Source organism: Toxorhynchites rutilus, chromosome 1, assembly GCF_029784135.1.
Source record: "Toxorhynchites rutilus septentrionalis strain SRP chromosome 1, ASM2978413v1, whole genome shotgun sequence".
NCBI lineage: Eukaryota > Metazoa > Arthropoda > Insecta > Diptera > Culicidae > Toxorhynchites > Toxorhynchites rutilus.
The window spans coordinates 11589977-11608426 of NC_073744.1; the positions used below are offsets into that span (position 1 = coordinate 11589977).

The 18450-nt window shown below is 38.6% G+C and overlaps 1 protein-coding gene across 4 annotated transcripts in view; it reads right to left on the reverse strand.

Moving 5' to 3' along the window:
- LOC129766652 (cadherin-89D-like) overlaps positions 1-18450 on the reverse strand; it is a 164336-nt gene that overhangs the window by 79945 nt on the left and 65941 nt on the right. For 3 of the 4 annotated variants that reach the window (XR_008741469.1, XM_055767234.1, XM_055767250.1), the window contains 3 exons: positions 9208-9521; positions 2175-2624; positions 1857-2110 (listed from right to left, as the gene is read on the reverse strand). Coding sequence is in view for 3 of the 4 variants with exons in the window: in XM_055767234.1 (XP_055623209.1) it covers positions 1857-2110; positions 2175-2624; positions 9208-9521 (1018 nt within the window). In the remaining variant the exon portion in view is untranslated. The remainder of the gene's footprint in view (positions 1-1856; positions 2111-2174; positions 2625-9207; positions 9522-18450) is intronic. The other variant, XM_055767244.1, reaches the window with a different exon arrangement.

The window sequence follows — 18450 nt, forward strand, 5'->3', positions numbered from 1 at the left end:
AAGTTGTAATAAAAAAGTACAAAATTGCAAAATTGCTTTCGGAATTGCTAAATATTTTTCAGTCAGTAATTGAATGAAATTCATATAGATTTTCTTTATTTAATTTTTCTACTTTGTTACAAATTGTTAAAACAGTCATATACAATTACACTTCTGCATTAGTTACTATAAATGTATAGTAACTAATGCAGAAGTGTAATTGTATATGACTGTTTAACAATTTGTAACAAAGTAGAAAATTTAAATAAAGAAAATCTATATGAATTTCACGATTCACTAGAAAGATAACGACCAAACTATTTTTACTAGATTCAATTTATACGGCAGAACAACGTTTGCCGGGTCAGCTAGTTTACTATAAAAAAAGACAATAAATTAGATTTTTTTTCAAATATCTCAAGAATGGCTGCATTTAGAAGGAAATTGATAAAGAGCTTTTTTGTTTTAAATCACATTAGGATTCATAATTTGTGGCTAAAAATGATTGTTAACATACAAAAATTCCAAGTTTCGGAAATTCATAAAAATTCGATGTTCCACAAAGTTCGTCAAAAATAATGTGACCATCTTGGTCTCATTTTTAAATTTTCTACATAGCTGATATTTTATATTAAAAATAAAAAAAATAAAAAAAAATAAAAAGACAATAAATTAGAAATGTTTTTTTTAAATATCTCGAGGATGGCTGCATTTAGGAGGAGATTGATTAAGAGCTTTTTTATTTTGAATCACATCGGCATTTATAATTTGTAGCTAAAAATGATTGCTACCATACAAAAATTCGAAGTTTCGAAAATTCATAAAAATTCGATATTCCACAAAGCTCGTCAAAAATAATGTTACCATCTTGGACTCAAAATTTTCTACATGACTTATATTTTATATAAAAAATTAAAATAAAATAAAAAATTCATATAAAAATCTTTAGAAACAAAATAAAATTTGAAGAAGGTAATAAATTAGAAATGTTTTTTTCAACATGTCGAGAATGGCTGCATTTAGAAGGAGATTGATTAAGAGCTTTTTTATTTTGAATCACATCAGGATTCATAATTTGTGGCTAAAAATGATTGTTATCATACAAAAATCAGAAGTTTCGAAAATTCATGAAAATTCGATGTTCCTTAAAGTTCGTCAAAAATAATTTTACCATCTTGTACCCATCTTGTTTTCTACATGACTTCTATTTTATATGAAAAAATGAAAAAAAAAATAAAAATATATACTTAAGATATTGGATATGTACTCCCTTGGCCGAGTGGTTAGCGTCATAACTAACATGCCGGGTGTTCGGGTTCGATTCCCGTTCTGGTCGGGGGAATTTTTCGTCAAAGAAATTTCCTCCGACTTGCACTGTGATCACGCGTATTCTAGAGCTTGCCACTCAGAATGCAATCAAGGCGTGTTATTTGGCATAGAAATCTCAACTAAGTACTAATAAAAATGACGCAAGTAATACTACGTTGAGACGGCGAAGTTCCTCTAGGAACGTTAGTGCCATTGAAGAAGAAGAAAAAGATATTGAAAATTGAAGTTTTTTTGTAAATAGAAAAAAAAGTACTATTTTTTTTCTCAGTGTATATCTTTATCGCGTTTGGACATCAATACTCTATAACTCTTTCTAAGACACTATTTCGGTAGGACTCAGTTTTTGAGATATGAATTATCAAAGATTTCTCTTACTAAAATCGATACGCCCTTTTCAAAAGTTACGCTTGAGTCAAAAAATTCCCAAATGCTGTGGAAAACTCACATTTCCTCCAACCCAAACGGAATACAAACTTTTATTCGAATAAAAAATACTCACGTTTTGTCATTTGTCGATTTCATTTGGAATTGCTCATTAGTAAACTCACCTCGCCAGCGCACTTTTCGACTGATCGTTTGCCTGTTTCGCCTCGATCTGCAACACCATAGTGTTATCCGGTAAAGTTTCTGCCTCCAGATCAATTTCCTTTTGCAGGAAAAGCATTCCCGTATCGGGTGACATCCAGAAAACTTTCCGCTCATTCCCCCCAACAATGCCATATATCAGGGTGGCATTCAGCGAGTCCTGATCGAACGCGCCAATCGGTGGATCGAGTGGGATCGGCACGTGTACTGGTTTGCCCTGTGAATTAAACACATTGAAGCATTACAGACGCATCGATTGTAAAGAACAAAACAAAAATTACCGTCACCGGAAACGACTCCCGCAGCTTGGTCCGGTAGATGGCCCGGGTGAAGATCGGTGCCAGGTCGTCCACGTCCCGGACTGTCACCCTGACCGTGGCGTTGGCCGAGCGCGGCGGGTTCCCACGGTCGGTCGCGATCACGAGCACACTCATCGAGTGCAGGCCGGCGTCGTAATCGAGCGGACGCTGCAAGATCAGCTTCGGCTTCTGGGCGCTCTCCAGACGAAACGGGAAGTCGCCGCTCTTGAGCTGCTTCGGTGCGATCGCGTACTCGATGTCGGAATTCGGCGTGTTTGGCTTATCACGGTCAATTGCCTTAATTCTATTAAACACCGCCGTCTCAATTGGCGTTGATTCGTCCACCGTCAGCGCATACGGTAGATTGATAAATTCGGGATCATTATCATTAATATCTTCAATGTAAACAGTAATTGTGAAAAATGACGACTGCTGGTCTCGCCGATTGGGTTCAGGTTTCGATGGTGTTGTTGTTACGGTTGTTGGGCCGGGTACCCAGAAGCATATGGTCACGCAAGCCGCGTCAGGAGTTACGAGTCACGATTCGGTTCGGCAAGAGCGAAAGGGAAATGAAATCAGATTAATTGAGAGGAAAAACACAGCGAACGCACTCGGTGGGTGCGTGCATTACGAATGGGAAGGTGTTTGGATCATACATAAGTGACTGACATGTTTAAATTGGCGCGTAGTGAAGTTATCTTTCGGTTGAACGGTATAGTTTGGTTGAATTGTTGTTAATTCATGGAAGCATTTTGCTGTCAATGATGTTATTTGTGCATTTGCTTGTATCGATGTAATAATTTAATATTCTAATAATAGAAAGATACCATATCTCATTTTCGATAGTAGCATCGAGATTTGGCAATTTTGGTTTTTCAAAAGCATTATTGCCTTCATCTTATCTTTGCTCTTTGAATTGTTGTGTACAACATCCGATCTGTGAATTCGGCTCCTTGCAACTTATGTAACTGAGCCTGTAAAAATAAACGAATTAATAAAAAAAACATCCGATCAGCGTATCTCATAAGCTGGATGCTGATTGACATAACAATAATTGAAAAATATTCCTAATTTTGAAAACCTCGCACAATTTCATAATTCTAGAATAAGGAAGGCCTCATCTTGCCTGTTTTTAATTTTCCGAAGCCGCTTTGGTGTCGAATTCGTTTCGAAACGAATTTGAACATTCAATATCAAAATCCAGGTGTCTGATTAAAATTTGATGTTTGGCAAAGTTGTCCGGATATCAATGAACTATGTAGGAAAAATAACATTTTAATTACACTGTTAAAAAATCTATCTCAATAATTGAATTTAACATTGAAAAAAAAAAGATAGGTCTGGGCCTAAGGGTTCGGACGAGTGTTTGACGTAGGACTGTGATTGTTTGTAGTAATTGCATTTGAATTCATTGATTCTGTCAACTGATAAAAAGCCTATTAGGCGTGGTGCACACATCACGTAACGCTAAAAAGGCGGATTTTGGCCCTCTTATAAACCTCCCCCCCTTTTGTAACAATAAGTAACGCAAGACCAACCCCCCTTGTGTGCTAACCCTACCCGTATTACGAATGCTTATAACTCGAACATTTCTTCACAGATCGGAAAGATGTTTGCATCAATTGATAGGAAATGTTTCTACGCATCTATCACAATTAATAAAATATTATTTTTCATGAGATGAATAATTGAATAACTGCAATATGTCAAGCGTTATCTAAACGCCCTAAATGCAAACTTTTCATTGGTCCGATTTACGGTTTCCCCAACACAGACTTCAAAATCGATGTACCTATGAAAATCCGCTTGGCAAACATACAGGGTTTTCCATTTCGGGCTTCCGAAAGTATACAGCCCTGCGCTGACAACCGTTTGACATAGCTGTCAACCAAAGCGTCATATCGTTAGTTGAATGTCTGCCATTTTACAATATGGATCGTTTTAGCATCGCACAACGTGTTAATTTTGTTAAATTATAAAGGGTGTGTCACATCAAATTGCATCACGGAAAAAACGCTGTAGAAATTCGCCCAGTAGACCGATCCTTTTGAAAATTTTAGACAGTAAAATAAAAACTATTAAACAACTTTTGGCATTTTCTTTTTATTCATACTTCGAGCCCAAGCCCGTATGCTCGCACCTTCCTCTTTACCCCGTCCATAAGGTTCTGTACAACGTCAGGTTGTAGTTTTTTTTAAACAGAAATCCATTTTCTCTTGAAGTCCGCCTCCGATTTGACAACTTTTGGGTTCTTCCGGAGGGCCTGCTTCATAATCCCCCAATATTTCTCTATTGGGCGAAGCTCCGGTGCGTTGGGCGGGTTCATTTCCTTTGGCACGAAGGTGACCCCGTTGGCTTCGTACCACTCCAACACGTCCTTTGAATAGTGGCACGAAGCAAGATCCGGCTAGAAGATGGTCGGGCCCTCGTGCTGCTTCAATAGTGGTAGTAAGCGCTTCTGTAGGCACTCCTTAAGGTAAACCTGCCCGTTTACCGTGCCGGTCATCACGAAGGGGGCGCTCCGCTTTCCGCAAGAGCAGATCGCTTGCCACACCATGTACTTTTTGGCAAACTTGGATAGTAGTAGAATTTGTCCTCTGAACAACAGAACCCGGCAGCTGACGAAAGTCCGCTTTGACGTAGGTTTCGTCGTCCATTACCAGGCAATGCGGTATCGTCAGCATTTCGGTGTACAGATTCCGGGCTCGCGTCTTCCCCACCATGTTTTGACTTTCGTCGCGGTTAGGAGCCTTCTGAACCTTGTATGTACGCAGGCCCTCCCGCTGCTTGGTCCGCTGGACGAACGAACATGACAAATTCAGCTTATTGGCGACATCCCAGACCGAACTTCTCGGATCACGTCTAAACTGCTTAACAACGCGCTTGTGATCTTTTTCACTGACGGAGCATCCATTTTTGCCGTTCTTCACCTTCCGGTCGATGGTTAGGTTCTCGAAGTATCGTTTTAGTACTCTGCTGACCGTGGATTGGACGATTCCCAGCATCTTACTGATGTCCCGATGTGACAACTCCGGATTCTCGAAATGAGTGCACAGGATTAATTCACGACGCTCTTTTTCGTTCGACGACATTTTTCCAAATTTACGAAAAATTGACAGTGAAGCATGGCCAACGTGATCTATACACTCTTATCTGATTATAAGCGAAAGCTGAAGATATAATTCCTAAAAATTTAATCTCTACAGCGTTTTTTCCGTGATGCAATTTGATGTGACACACCCTTTACTATAAAAATGATGAAAAACCGGCAAATGTTTTTCGAGCATTACGGACGGATTTTGGTCGTCATGGACGGCCTACAGAGCACACAATCGCTAATGTAGTGCGTAAATTCGAACAAACTGGATCCGTAGCGGATATTGTGAGACCTGTGCATCATCGTAATGTGCGTTCGGCCGAAAATATTGCTGCTGTCGCTGCCAGTGTGGAGGATGACCCGACTGTTTCGATTCCACGGCGTGCTCAGCAATTGGGCATGTCAAACACATCATTGTGGCGAATTTTGCATTTGGACTTGCACCTACATCCATATAAAGTCCAACTGGTACAAAAATTAGAGCGTGGTGACCATGGAATGCGTCGGGCATACGTCGATTGGGTAAACGAACAACAGCAGCAAAATGCTGAATTTTCGCATCAAATTTTCTTCAGCAATGAGGCACATTTCGAGCTCGGTGGCTATGTGAACACCCAAAATTTCCGTATATGGGGCTCAAAAAATCCACACGTGATTGTTGAGAGGCCATCGTATCCGCCAAAAGTCACTGTTTGGTGCGCATTATGGTCTGGTGGAGTCATCGGGCCGTATTTCTTTGAAAATGAGGACGGCGAGACGGTAACTGTGAATGGTTAGCGCTATGGCCGCATGTTAACCTTTTTTTTTGCCACAAATTGAAGATGTGGATACGGATGACATGTGGTTTCAGCAGGACGGCGCCACGTGCCACACAACACGACCGAACATGGCCATATTGCGAATGAAATTTGAGGGACGCATAATTTCGCGTTTTGGTGATGCCAATTGGCCGTCCAGATCATGCGATTTGAACCCACTAGATTTTTTTTTTGTGGGGTTATGCGAAAGACCGTGTCTATGCCAACTCTCCGCAAACTCTTGAACATTTGAAAGACAACATTCGTGAAGTTATGACCGAGATACCGCCCCATATGTACCGAAAAGTCATCGAAAATTACCTGTTCCGGATCAAGGTGTGCGAGGAAGCCCTAGGTGGACATTTGAATGATGTTGTATTTCACACATAATGGCATAAACCAAACTTTAATTTGAAATAAATGTTCCATCGAAATTCGAATTCTAAGTGTGTTTTATTTCAATTTACTTTCAGAATTAAAAGTTGGAAACCCCTGTATATATTTTCTAGCAGTTGTTCTACAATCTTTCGTCAAAAAACTATCATTGTGTTTTTTATACTATCCGAAGAGTCGCAGTTCTTGCGCTTGAAAGAATTGGGCAGTGTTCTGAATCTGGGTCATGCGGATAGAATCAAATTGGTTGTCAAAAAAAATCAAATAGAAATGTCAAAAGAAATCAAATAATCAGGAGGGGAAAAAGGGTTACTTTTCTTATAATAATCCATTACACAGAGACGGTATTGTTATTAAAGGCAAAAATAATCGAATTAAATAAAATGAATGAACTACATTTTTTAATCAATTAATGCTAGCATTCAAATGATACAAGCACAATAGACATTCTGATAGATACTGAAATTTCAGTATTATTGACTTCTAAACTTCTGTAAACTTAATTGTAATTCAATTTGACTTCTAGCCAAATGTTTTTTATGGTTTTTTTTTTGATTCTGAATATTAGGATTATATTATTTGAACCATTTTCTTTCATTAAAACAACTTAAAAATATTAATTAACTGATTTAAAATATTTGTTTAATTTCTAGTTCGGTCACATGGCCGAGTAGTGAGCGTCTCACATTATCATGCCGGGTGTTCGGGTTCGATTCTCGTTCTGGCCGGAGGATTTTTGATCAGAGAAATTTCCTTCAACTTGCACTGTGGTCACGCGTATTCTAGAGCTTGCCCCTCGGAATACTTTCAAGGCGTGTTATTCGGTGTAAGAAATCTCAACTAAGTATTAATAAATGACGCTAGTTAATGCATACGTTGAGACGGCAAAAGTTCCATAGGGAACGTTAACGCTATTCAATAAGTTCGGTCACAATAGGTAAATAAATAGAGTCATGAAAACGTTATAAGTAATAATCTGAAGGTGCTATATCCGGTGAATACGGTGAGTGGAAGAGCGCATTCCAGCCAAATTCCCAAATTGTTGGCCGGAATGTCAAAGAGACATGAGGTCGCACGTTACTCTGGTCTAACACGACGCCCATCATATTGATTGATATTGAATGGATCCCTGCCTTCGATTCGTTCAATTGCGAGCTTTATTTATTGTAATTTATTGACTGATAGTTTAATGGAAGTTTATAGCACAGAATACCCTTCCAATACCACCAGACACAGAGCATGACTCTCTTCGAGAAAGGACCAAGTAGCTGATGGTTTTTGTCAATTTTCCCAAAATTTTTCCATTCAAAATTGTTGTCACGATTTGCAGCAAGAACGGCAAACGGAAGCTGAATAGGACCCCGCTACTAAGAAAACAATGTCGAGCATTTCTAATACAGCAATACGAACAGTTTGTTAGCCTCTATACACAGTACCAGTAACTGGTGAATTGGTTGAATAAATTAGAAACGAGAAACTTACAGATCAGACGTAATGTATTTGAAAAAAATCATTTTATGTGTCCACGTGGAAATTATCAGTACTTCCTCCCCCCCTCACCGTGGACAAACGTGGACAGCTTCATAATCCCTACCCCCCCCCCCCCCCCTAAAGTTGTCCACGTGGTATGTGGACAGCCCCTTATTATAAAATACGATTGGAAAGTATCTTCTATGAGTAAGAAGGAGAGCACAAAAGTGAACCTATATCCTTCTCGGTCTGGGCCGTACATATGGTAAAGCTTTAATGCGTGCTTATTTGCAATGTGTCTCTTGTTTCGTTCGCTCATATTACTATAGCATATCTATATAAATAAAATGGAATGCCAAGTGTGTTGCTAAGCGCAACACCTGAAGAAGGAATGGTCCGATTTGAGTCGTCTTTATTTTGTTGTATTTGTCTTGGCCCATATATCATAATAGCGGATTGCAAAATCGGAAAATTTTCGGAAATTTTTGAAGGAATTTCGGAAAATTCGTTAAATTGAATCCAGTTATACCATGATAAGCGTTGTTAGTCCATTCGATGTTTGTGCTAACGAAATTGATCTTCGTTAGAAGGTGGAAATGGATTTTCAGGCGGAATAACGCATTCCTATCTATATGAATGAAAAGGAAGGCCAAGGCGAAGAAGGAAAGGTCCCTTTTGAGCCGTCTTCATTCTGTTGTATTTGTTGTATTCTGTTGTTGCCCAGAGAACAATTTTACGATGAGAAAAGTATCGAAATTTGTTCTAAAGAATTCACATCAAAACAATTATTTTGGGCGGGACGAAACTCGCCGGGTCAGCTAGTATATTATAGAAAAAAATGAGAGAGTAGCGCATTGTTTTGAGGCTCATTTAGTTATTACATCAATGCCAAAAGATGTTCTAAAAATGATGTTTTATGTACGTGTCAAAGCATGTGTAATGTTTTAAATCATACTATTTGAGAGTTTGGAGTATGAATTCAAAGAAAACCATGTTACATTTTCAGGTAATACTCTGATTTTTTTATAGTATTCGGTAGCTTTTATGTGTATAAAGAGCCAGAGAACCGGTCCTGTATTATTTCAATGATCGTGGATATCAATGATATCTCCTGAAATCGCGAAAATCATTCGATAACTTAGCTCATCTTAGCTCGAAAATCATTAGATAACTTAGATGAATTGACATCAGTAACGCGTGATTCCACCGAGAGATCTAGGTTATAGTAGTTCCAACGCATCACACTCAAGCCACTTACATTGTCCTGCTTAACCGCCGTCGATGTTCCGCTGCAGAACACGCTAAACTTCAGTATACTCTGCGGATTCTCGTTGTCCACCAGCTGGTCCAGGCTCCGGTTGAGGATCACGCTGACCACGGTGTTGTTGACCTCCTTCAGCTTGAAGTACTCCGAGTCACTCGAGTTCTCCGTCCGGGCGATCAGGATTGAGTTGCGGGGAAAGGCATACAGCGATACGATTTCGCCGCCCACCGGGAAGTCCTCCTTCAGCCGCAGAAACTGGACACCGTCGGCTTTCGTGCGCAGGTTGCTCTTCGAGTAGAGTTTGCAGGCTGTCAACGAGAGAGTAGAATAATCGACATCAATTAGCGCTACTAGGCAGAAACCGGGCTCTGTTGCAATCAATTGGATTAGAAACGAATAAATTATTTAATCGATGATCCACTTGTTTGATCGGATGTTAATTACGATTGGCTTTGCATTGATAATTGCTTGGGCTCAGCCAATAGGCGCTGCCTACATTGACTACCGAGCTTTGTCATGGTATTTGGAACGCGTGAACGGAGCGAAACGACTCAATCAGTGCCGGGGGGAACTAATTTTGGACGCTGAAAGAGGGAGGGTGAGAAATAAAATGCCGAGTCGAAGATTGCTGTTGGGAATAGATTAATATTAATTAAGTTAAAACCATTTATCAATACAGCAGTTTGTATTGCGCAGGAAAGAGACAGCACAACTGACAAATGTGGAATGTGGAACAATCGTAAGAAACCTGATGTTTCCGAGAATGATTCACGCGAGTCTTGGAAATGAAGCCCAGATGATTTCATCTCGATCAAGAAGATCTATTACGACGGCGCCAGTGGTTGTATGGTTAGCGTAACAGCCTCACAATCCGATCGGCCTGGGTTCAATCCCAGCTGGCGTCGTTGGGATTTTCTGAGGCGAAAAATCTCTGGTTACATCTTCCTTCGGAGCGGAAGTAAAAGAAGTTGGCCCGGCTCATGAGTTGTTGAGTCTGATAGGTAGGAACAGGTGGAGTCGCCTCCCTGATGTCGGTGATTGGCACTTAAGTGGCGGAAATAGGCCGACGAAAAATAAGCGAAGATAAAAAAAAAAAAAAAAGAAGATCTATTTCGAAATTGAATTCTGTGTTGTTTGAAGAGCATTTATACGGGTTATGCTTTCGCAAATTGTGTTCCGTTTCCATAATTACAAACACTTCAAATGAACGCATCATACAAGCCATAGTTCGAGTGACATTTCTGGAGCAACGAGAAACAGCGCTTGCGAGCGACTAATCCAGTTTCTGCTGCACACTCAAGAAGACAATTGCCATTCGCTTCCCATCGCCAAAAACAGGTCCTCAAACGAGGGTGCCCTCCACTTGTCAAGCCTGACTGACTAATGACCCCCCCTCCCTCTCTGGAGTAAAAGGTAGATAAATTCTGTGCTCTTTAAAACTGTAGCCCACTTAAAAACGATGAACCGGAATACGCACTTATAACTCATCATGTGGGAAGGGTTTAAGTCCGCAGCCTACTTGAATGCGCTTGTCATTTCTCTTGTCAGTACCCATTAGCGCTCAGTTGGGTTACCTTTTTTTTTTTGTGGAGCAGTTTGTCTTGCTTCTGTCAACCATAAACCACGTGGCCGAGAAAGCAAAGTAAAGCAAATAAAAAGTCAACAAACCGTCCGTTGAAATTTATGACTGGGAAAATTAATCAGATAACCACGCCTTATTGCGTCGGCATGATCTCCCCTCACAAAGGCTTTATTTTCATTCCGTCTATTCATTGGGACCCAGATCCTAACCCTTTTCCCCTCCGAATCGCTAGCGTCTCGTCGAGATGAAACGATGATTAATGGAGATTTGTTTGGTGTCTCTCGGGATGATGAACTTGCCTTTGTGACTTTGGCCAGCAGCGGCGGAGAGAGAAAGATTGCATCCTAATTTCCAGAACAAATCATTAATCAGATCTGGGAAATTGCCTGTCGGGTTCAAGAGGTTACTGACCATCGGGGAAGCAGCACACACCTCTCTTCACGTCCGTCACGAACAAGTGAGTGAGCTTTCGCTTTCAGAAACCGCCGCCGCTGGAGGCTCATCTTTGGGAAGCGCAACTACTGTGGGGTAATTTGCTGCTTTCACGGCGCACGTCAAGTGGCAAACCCGACCCGACAATGGATGCAAACCTCCGTGGCCACGACTTTCATCAAGAATTTACGTTGGCTTTTTTTTTTTGCTGCTGCTTCGCACGATAACAATACATGCCGGGAGCGTGAAAACACACCAACGGCCATATCATTGCGCCCACGGAACTGAAGGAGGCTTCTCTTCGAGGCACAATCATCGTCATCATCAACGTCAGCAGAGGCGGCAGAAGGCTTTTGTTGGGCGATTGTGTGCGATTTTTTTTCCAGCAGCCGTGAACCGCATCACCACCTCATATCCATCAACGGGCGGACGGAATAATTTGTGTTTTGTGCGCCTTTTTCAGACCACCCGATCGAAGTGAGTGCTTTTCTTTGCCAACCGCAACCGAAGCCCACAACGTAACTAAGTGTCAATGGTTTCCAAGGATGGTGACCCTTTCGAGGATAATTTTTAATTTCCGAAATAATTCGTGTGAATATTTGTTCAAATATTCATATCTCTTCACTATGATTCTGGAGAGTTTTCGCAGTGTTCATTTACTGCTGCTAATATTTTTCCTTAACAAACTTCCAAAAAAATTGGGCGTAGATGAAGGCCATAAGAAATCCAATCTAACGAGCATGAATTTTACTTTAGTAATTGCAACGCAATGGCAAAGGATGGTTGAAAATAGAATATTAACCCTCCTGTACTCGCGCGCAAAATCGTAACACGTATACTCGCGCACGGTGTCACAGACCGAAAATTGAACTTCTCTGTAATGTTGCCATTGTGTATTTTTCAGGCTTTATTGGCATTTATTTGAAGAAGATGGTATGATTGAATGAAAAAACTCCAAAAAGTATGTTTTCTTCGTCTTTATTATATTTTAATAGTCATCTAATTCAGCCTCCTCAAAACAGAGTAATTTTTGATACTCCAACACAAATATCGAAATTTGAATTTTTCACTGTTATTAATTAAAAGTAAGCAACTGAATATAATTCATGGAAGCATAAAGAGTTATTAAATAAAATAAAAACGTATTAATCGATTGTGGTTTCATTGGAGTAAGAATCAGAACATAGCATAACTACATGCTCAAAACAAACATTTTTCACATTTCATGCAGTTGTCGCATGTTTTTCGGGTCTTTTATCTAAGAGAAGAATGTATAACGAGCTTCTAGATAATTACCAGATGATAAAAGTTCTGGAATATAAAGTTTGCATATTTCTAATATTCTTTGTGTCTGTATTCTTGGTAAACTATGAATTAATACCTTTTTTTAGATGGGGCATAAAAAGATGATATAAAAGGATTTCTAGTAACTTCCTTTTCTTTTTCTTGTTTTCTTGTCGATATTGTTCATTATAAAAAAATATCCCCGAAACTGTAATTGTTAAAAATTACCATAAGCCACCGAGTAGTTTATAGTTTACTGTTTACAATTCTTTCACAAGTGTGTATTATATTTAGCGAATAACTGTACGAAAGTCAAACATTTATATTTTGCTTTTGAACGTATGAATCTAACGACGAATATATCGAGAAATAGTTAATATATGGATCCGTTCAATCCATTTACAAAAGGGACTGAAATCATAAAAGAATAGTCCGGTAATGATCTTATGCATTATATTCTATAAATATTCCACGCCACTAACATTAATTTATACATTTCATTCAACAATATTCTAGAATATGAAAAAAGGCACTTGTCCGAAAAAAAGGGTGGGCTATATCTATGATATAACCGCAAGGTTGACGTGGGACTACCTTCGCTTAACAATCATTTGTTTGTATTGATTAAATTTTTTATTTAATGGCACGATTTCCGAATTCAATTGAATTCAATATATTTGCTTTGTGAGTAAAAATATTGTATAATGTCATGTGAGATCAATGCATGCATTGTGATAGATTATGTACTTCGTTACAAGTAAATTTAATGACAGTTCTTTTACGTTTGGTATGATGACATCGTGGTTTTGAAGTCTGTGTTAGATAAACACATTCCAGTCGGAACAAAAATGCCCCCGATTTGCATGTATTTGCAATTCCGACTTCTCCGGACACCTTCGTTTAGAATTCTGTAATAGGTAAACACATTTCAGCCGGAACAAAAATGTATTTGCAATGCCAATTTCCCCACGTTCCATGGATTTGAAGTCTGTGTTAGGGAAACACGTTTCAGTCTGAACAAAAATTCTCTTGACTTACATGTATTTGCAATGCCAATTTCCCTACGCTTCATGGATTTGAAGTATGTGTTAGGGAAACACATTTCAGTCGGAACAAAAATACCCCCGACTTGCATGTATTTGCAAAGCAGATTCACCCAGGCACATTGATTTGAAGTCCGTGTTAGGGAAACACAGCTCGGTTGGAACGAAAATACCCCCTACTTGCATGTATATTTGCTAAGCGGATTCCCATAGGTACATTGATTTTGAAGTCTGTGTTCGGGAAACCGCTAATCGGGCCAATCAAAACTAGGCAGTTAAGGCGTTTAGATAACGCTTGACATTTCACAGTTATTCAATTGTTTATCTAATGCAAAATAACATTCTATTAATTGCGATGGAAGCGTAGAAATATTCCGTATCAATTGATGCAAACATCTTTCCAATCCAATAAGAAATTTTCAAGTTATAAGCATTTGGAATCTTTCATTTTTTCCTGCATGTTCTGTGTTTCGGTTTTCATTTTACTCCCATATACTCCGGTTAGACGTAGTCCCACGTCAAAAGTTACTCCTATACTCGCGTCGGTGTGTCAGACCGAAAGTGTTAAAAAAGTGGCACACGTCCCCTTTGCACCAACACATGCGACACGCTAAACGATGACGAACGACGAATAATGAAGCTAGAGAGAATCGCAAAGTCGTAGTGTTGATATTTTCTGAGAAATGAACGAATTATTGATTTCTCGGTCTGACAGACCAATGCGCGAGTATAGGAGTGTTAATGTGATTGAAAATTATTCCTAATAGTTTTTATTATTACAAAAATTCTCTTGACTTACATGTATTTGCAATGCCAATTTCCCTACGCTTCATGGATTTGAAGTATGTGTTAGGGAAACACATTTCATTTTTTCAGTGGCATGTTTTTCAGATTTCATTTTTTCAGTGGCATGTTAGACTTATAATCGAAGTCTACAACTCCATACAGTTTCAAAATTTCAGCTCAATCGGACTTAAGGAAGTGTGTCGCAAAGCGGTCAAAGTTTGAGTTTTTTGAAATAAAAAAAAAATTCAATGCCAAATGTTTTACAACTACAAGAAACGTCGATTTTTACTGTTATCTCGAACATTTTTCCATAAATTGACTTTTTGGCACACGGTCGTTTTCTCTTCACAAAAGTCGATTTATGACAAAACAAAATTTGTTTAGGTAACTGTAAATCTCGACGTTTCATGGAATTATAAGAACATAGAATAAATTATTTCCAGTGAATATTTTGGGTGTTGAATAAAACACACTAATGTATTGTAAGTGTGTTTGAATATTTTAACGATCTTCAAAATAAATCGAATGTGACCGATAAAAAAACGTATTAAATGATTTGAACGAAAGGTTATATGATGTTTCTTGGTGTATTTCATTTACGTAACTGACATGTTTGATCTCTTAAAAGTTAAACGTCAACTGAAAAAAGTAATATAAGTTTGTCGTAAAGTAGAAAAAATGAAATATAGAAAATCAATATTTATTGCTGTCTCCTTGTTAGAAAATACGTGCATGTGATTTTCAACATGGCTTAGTTTATAACAGCTTGGTCTCGTTCATAAATTGGAAAACAGCGATACGCCAGCTAACTTCAATGGAGCTGATTAATCGGCCTGTTTGGAATCGCGTTATTTTATCGTTGTCATTCAATCGAGGAGTATTCACATCGGTAATCTAAGTTTGAAACACAGCCATATTGCTTCCTTTATTCACGGATGTTTTGATTACTCTTCACCGATTTGCAGAACTTAATATTCATATATGCATATGAGTGATCGGATTTTACAATTCGATCGAAATCGACTTTTATACTCTTAAATTCATTCGCCTTGTCGCGAAACCATGGTCAAAATAAGTCATCCGTATTTGTGGTTCAATTTACTCTCTATCTGATCGGCATAATTCCGGAAATCATTCTAAATTGTTGAAATTTGAATGAAAATTATTATTCGATTTCGTTTGGATGCTAAATTTGTTTTGGAATGTGTTTGAATGCCAAATTTTGCGTGTTTATTCCACCCATTACTATTTTTGCTTCATAGAAATGGAACATGGAGACCAATGTTGTTGGCCTGGCTATAACTAAAGCTGTGTCGGCGTTGCTCATGATAGTGTCTCGCGTCGCTTTTGTTCATTCTGTAGTAAGAATTGCAGTCGTTCAATCTCTACCTTCGCGTATATGTCGACCATAAATTGTTGGCACAGCTTACGATATCTTGAATTGGCGTTTCTTGACCATGTCAAATCACCATATGATAAACATACAAATCCTTCGAGCGCGCCCTCTGTTTGTTTCGTCGCATGTTCATAAATATTAAATCAAAATGAGAAATGATGTTCATAATGAATTAAGTATCTGTGACGGGGTCTCGTTGGTCTAATGTTTATGCAAGAGATTTTTCGTTAAAGAAACCCTTCTGATTTGCACTGTAGTCACGCGTATTCTTGAGCTTGCCACTCCAGAATACATTCAAGGCGTATTGTTCGTCATAGAAATCTCAACTATTTACTAATAAAAATGACGCAAGTAGTACTACGTTGAGAAGGCAAACCTTGGGAACGTTAGTGCCATTGAAGAAGAACATAGCGAGGGTCGTATGAACGGTGTGTGTCAACGATGAATTCCAGATTATTGTTTTTTCTTCGCATTAAATTTCTCGTGTCACCGTGCTATCATGATTCCAGCAGCGCTTGTGCTTTGGATCTACACACGTGCTCTCCAGCTGATGTTTTATCAGGGTTGATGGCAATAGCGTGATTGTCATTTTGTAATCCGAGCAAATGTGATTTGAAGAATTTCGATAACTCATTGTGCTCATTCAAAAGGCTTCCAGCTCGTCGGAGATGCTCCCTGCTTTTGATGAATTGATGTTACTTGTGTATTTGTAGATGGATGTTCAATGAAGCGGGCGTTACGCCATCAGTCATTGAACAACTTAAATGAATTCGTTGAAAAACGAACAACGATTAAATTATTAGAATATTTTTGACACAAAAATAATAAAATCGCAATTAAAAATAGGGAATTGGGGACTCCATATTTGCGACACTATAACTCACGAACGACTTAACCAAACAAAACACTGTCAAAGATTATATTATAGCGCGCAAAAATACCTTTCCAACAATCTATATTATGACTCGATACAATGAATACAACTTTTTTGACAGCCTAATATATAGTTTACAACCTATTCTCATACCTACCAAGTATTTTGAAATTATTTTCATCAAAACCGGTCGAGCCGTTTCGGAGGAGTTCGGTAACAAACACCGTGACACGAGATTTTTATATATATATATAGATATATATATATATATATGTGCCACTATATATATATATATATATATATATATATATATATATATATATATATATATATATATATATATATATATATATATATATATATATATATATATATATATATATATATATATATATATATATATATATATATATATATATATATATATATATATATATATATATATATATATATATATATATATATAGATAGATAGATAGATTGTCAGACATAGCGGGTTCCCACATCTGGTAACGCATATTATTTTCTATCAGTTTACCAGACTCGAAGGCAGTTTTAAATTGTTTTAAATTTTCAATGACTATTTTTACTACTGAAGTTGTAACAATTAATTAATAACTAAATAACTATAAAGTTATTTAATATCAAAAATTCGATGCATTGAATAATTTCCGAAGTGAAAAACAAGCGGATTGAATAATAATATTCCGTAGTTGTACGTCGAAAATGCGGTCGTACCTTACATTTTTTCGATCTTGATAACATTTACATCACCAGAAAAAACACTTGATGAATGTTGCTAAATATTTAAAGCTGGCCGAATTATATGAATTTTTTTTTTGTTTTCTCCAGTTTGTTCAGAAATCATCCATTCTAGTTCGCTGTTTTCGAAAACTCACATTTAACTAATCAAACAACTGCACATCAACTGCCTATTCCATTCTTCGCCGATTGCCCGAAGTAACCAGACTAAGGAAAGTCGCGTCCAAGTTCCGTTATCGGTTACCGCGTGATTGTTGTTTTTTTTTTGCCGCTGAAAAGTTCATTTCGCTATCTGGATAGTGAGTGAAGTGCCTTGCCTGCAAGTGGATAGAGGCTTTCATCCTCGGAAAGCCAAGCATTGGTTTTTGTTTTGTCGCTGCTTCGCCGACATTGGAGATTTCGCCGAGTCATCGTGCCAACAGTGACAGTGCTGGTAAGCTTTCACCGACGACTGTGTGTAGTGGTGTCGTAGGCACATTCCCACCACCAACGAGCTTTCAGAAGTTGAGAGTCATGCAGATCGCGAAAGATCTGGCAAGGTATACCTCCGTTTCGGAAATTTCGAAGGTTAGACCAAACAAATTGCGAGTTGTCGTGAATGATCGAAAAGACGCAAACAAGATTGTTGTCGATCAGCATTTTACAATTGAGTATCGGGTCTACATTCCCTCTCACATAGTCGAAATTGAGGGTGTGATAACCGAAACGGGCTTGACGTGCGAATACATTACGAGTGAAGGTACCGGCCGTTTTAAAAAACTGCCCTCGACGACTGTTAAGATCTTGGGTTGCCGCCAGCTCGGAACAGTCTCCCATGAAGGAGAAGGAAAGAAATTTACGCCGTCCAACTCGTTTCGAGTCACCTTCGCTGGTTCAGCTCTCCCTGACTACGTGATGGTAGATAAATTGAGGTTAGCCGTGCGACTTTTTATTCCAAAGCCAATGACTTGTCTAAAGTGCAAGTCAGTTGGTCACACGGCTGCTTATTGTGCCAATAAAGAACGATGTGCCACTTGCGGAGAACAACATGAGGGGAAATCCTGCAGTGCGACTGAGCATAAGTGTCCATATTGCGGGG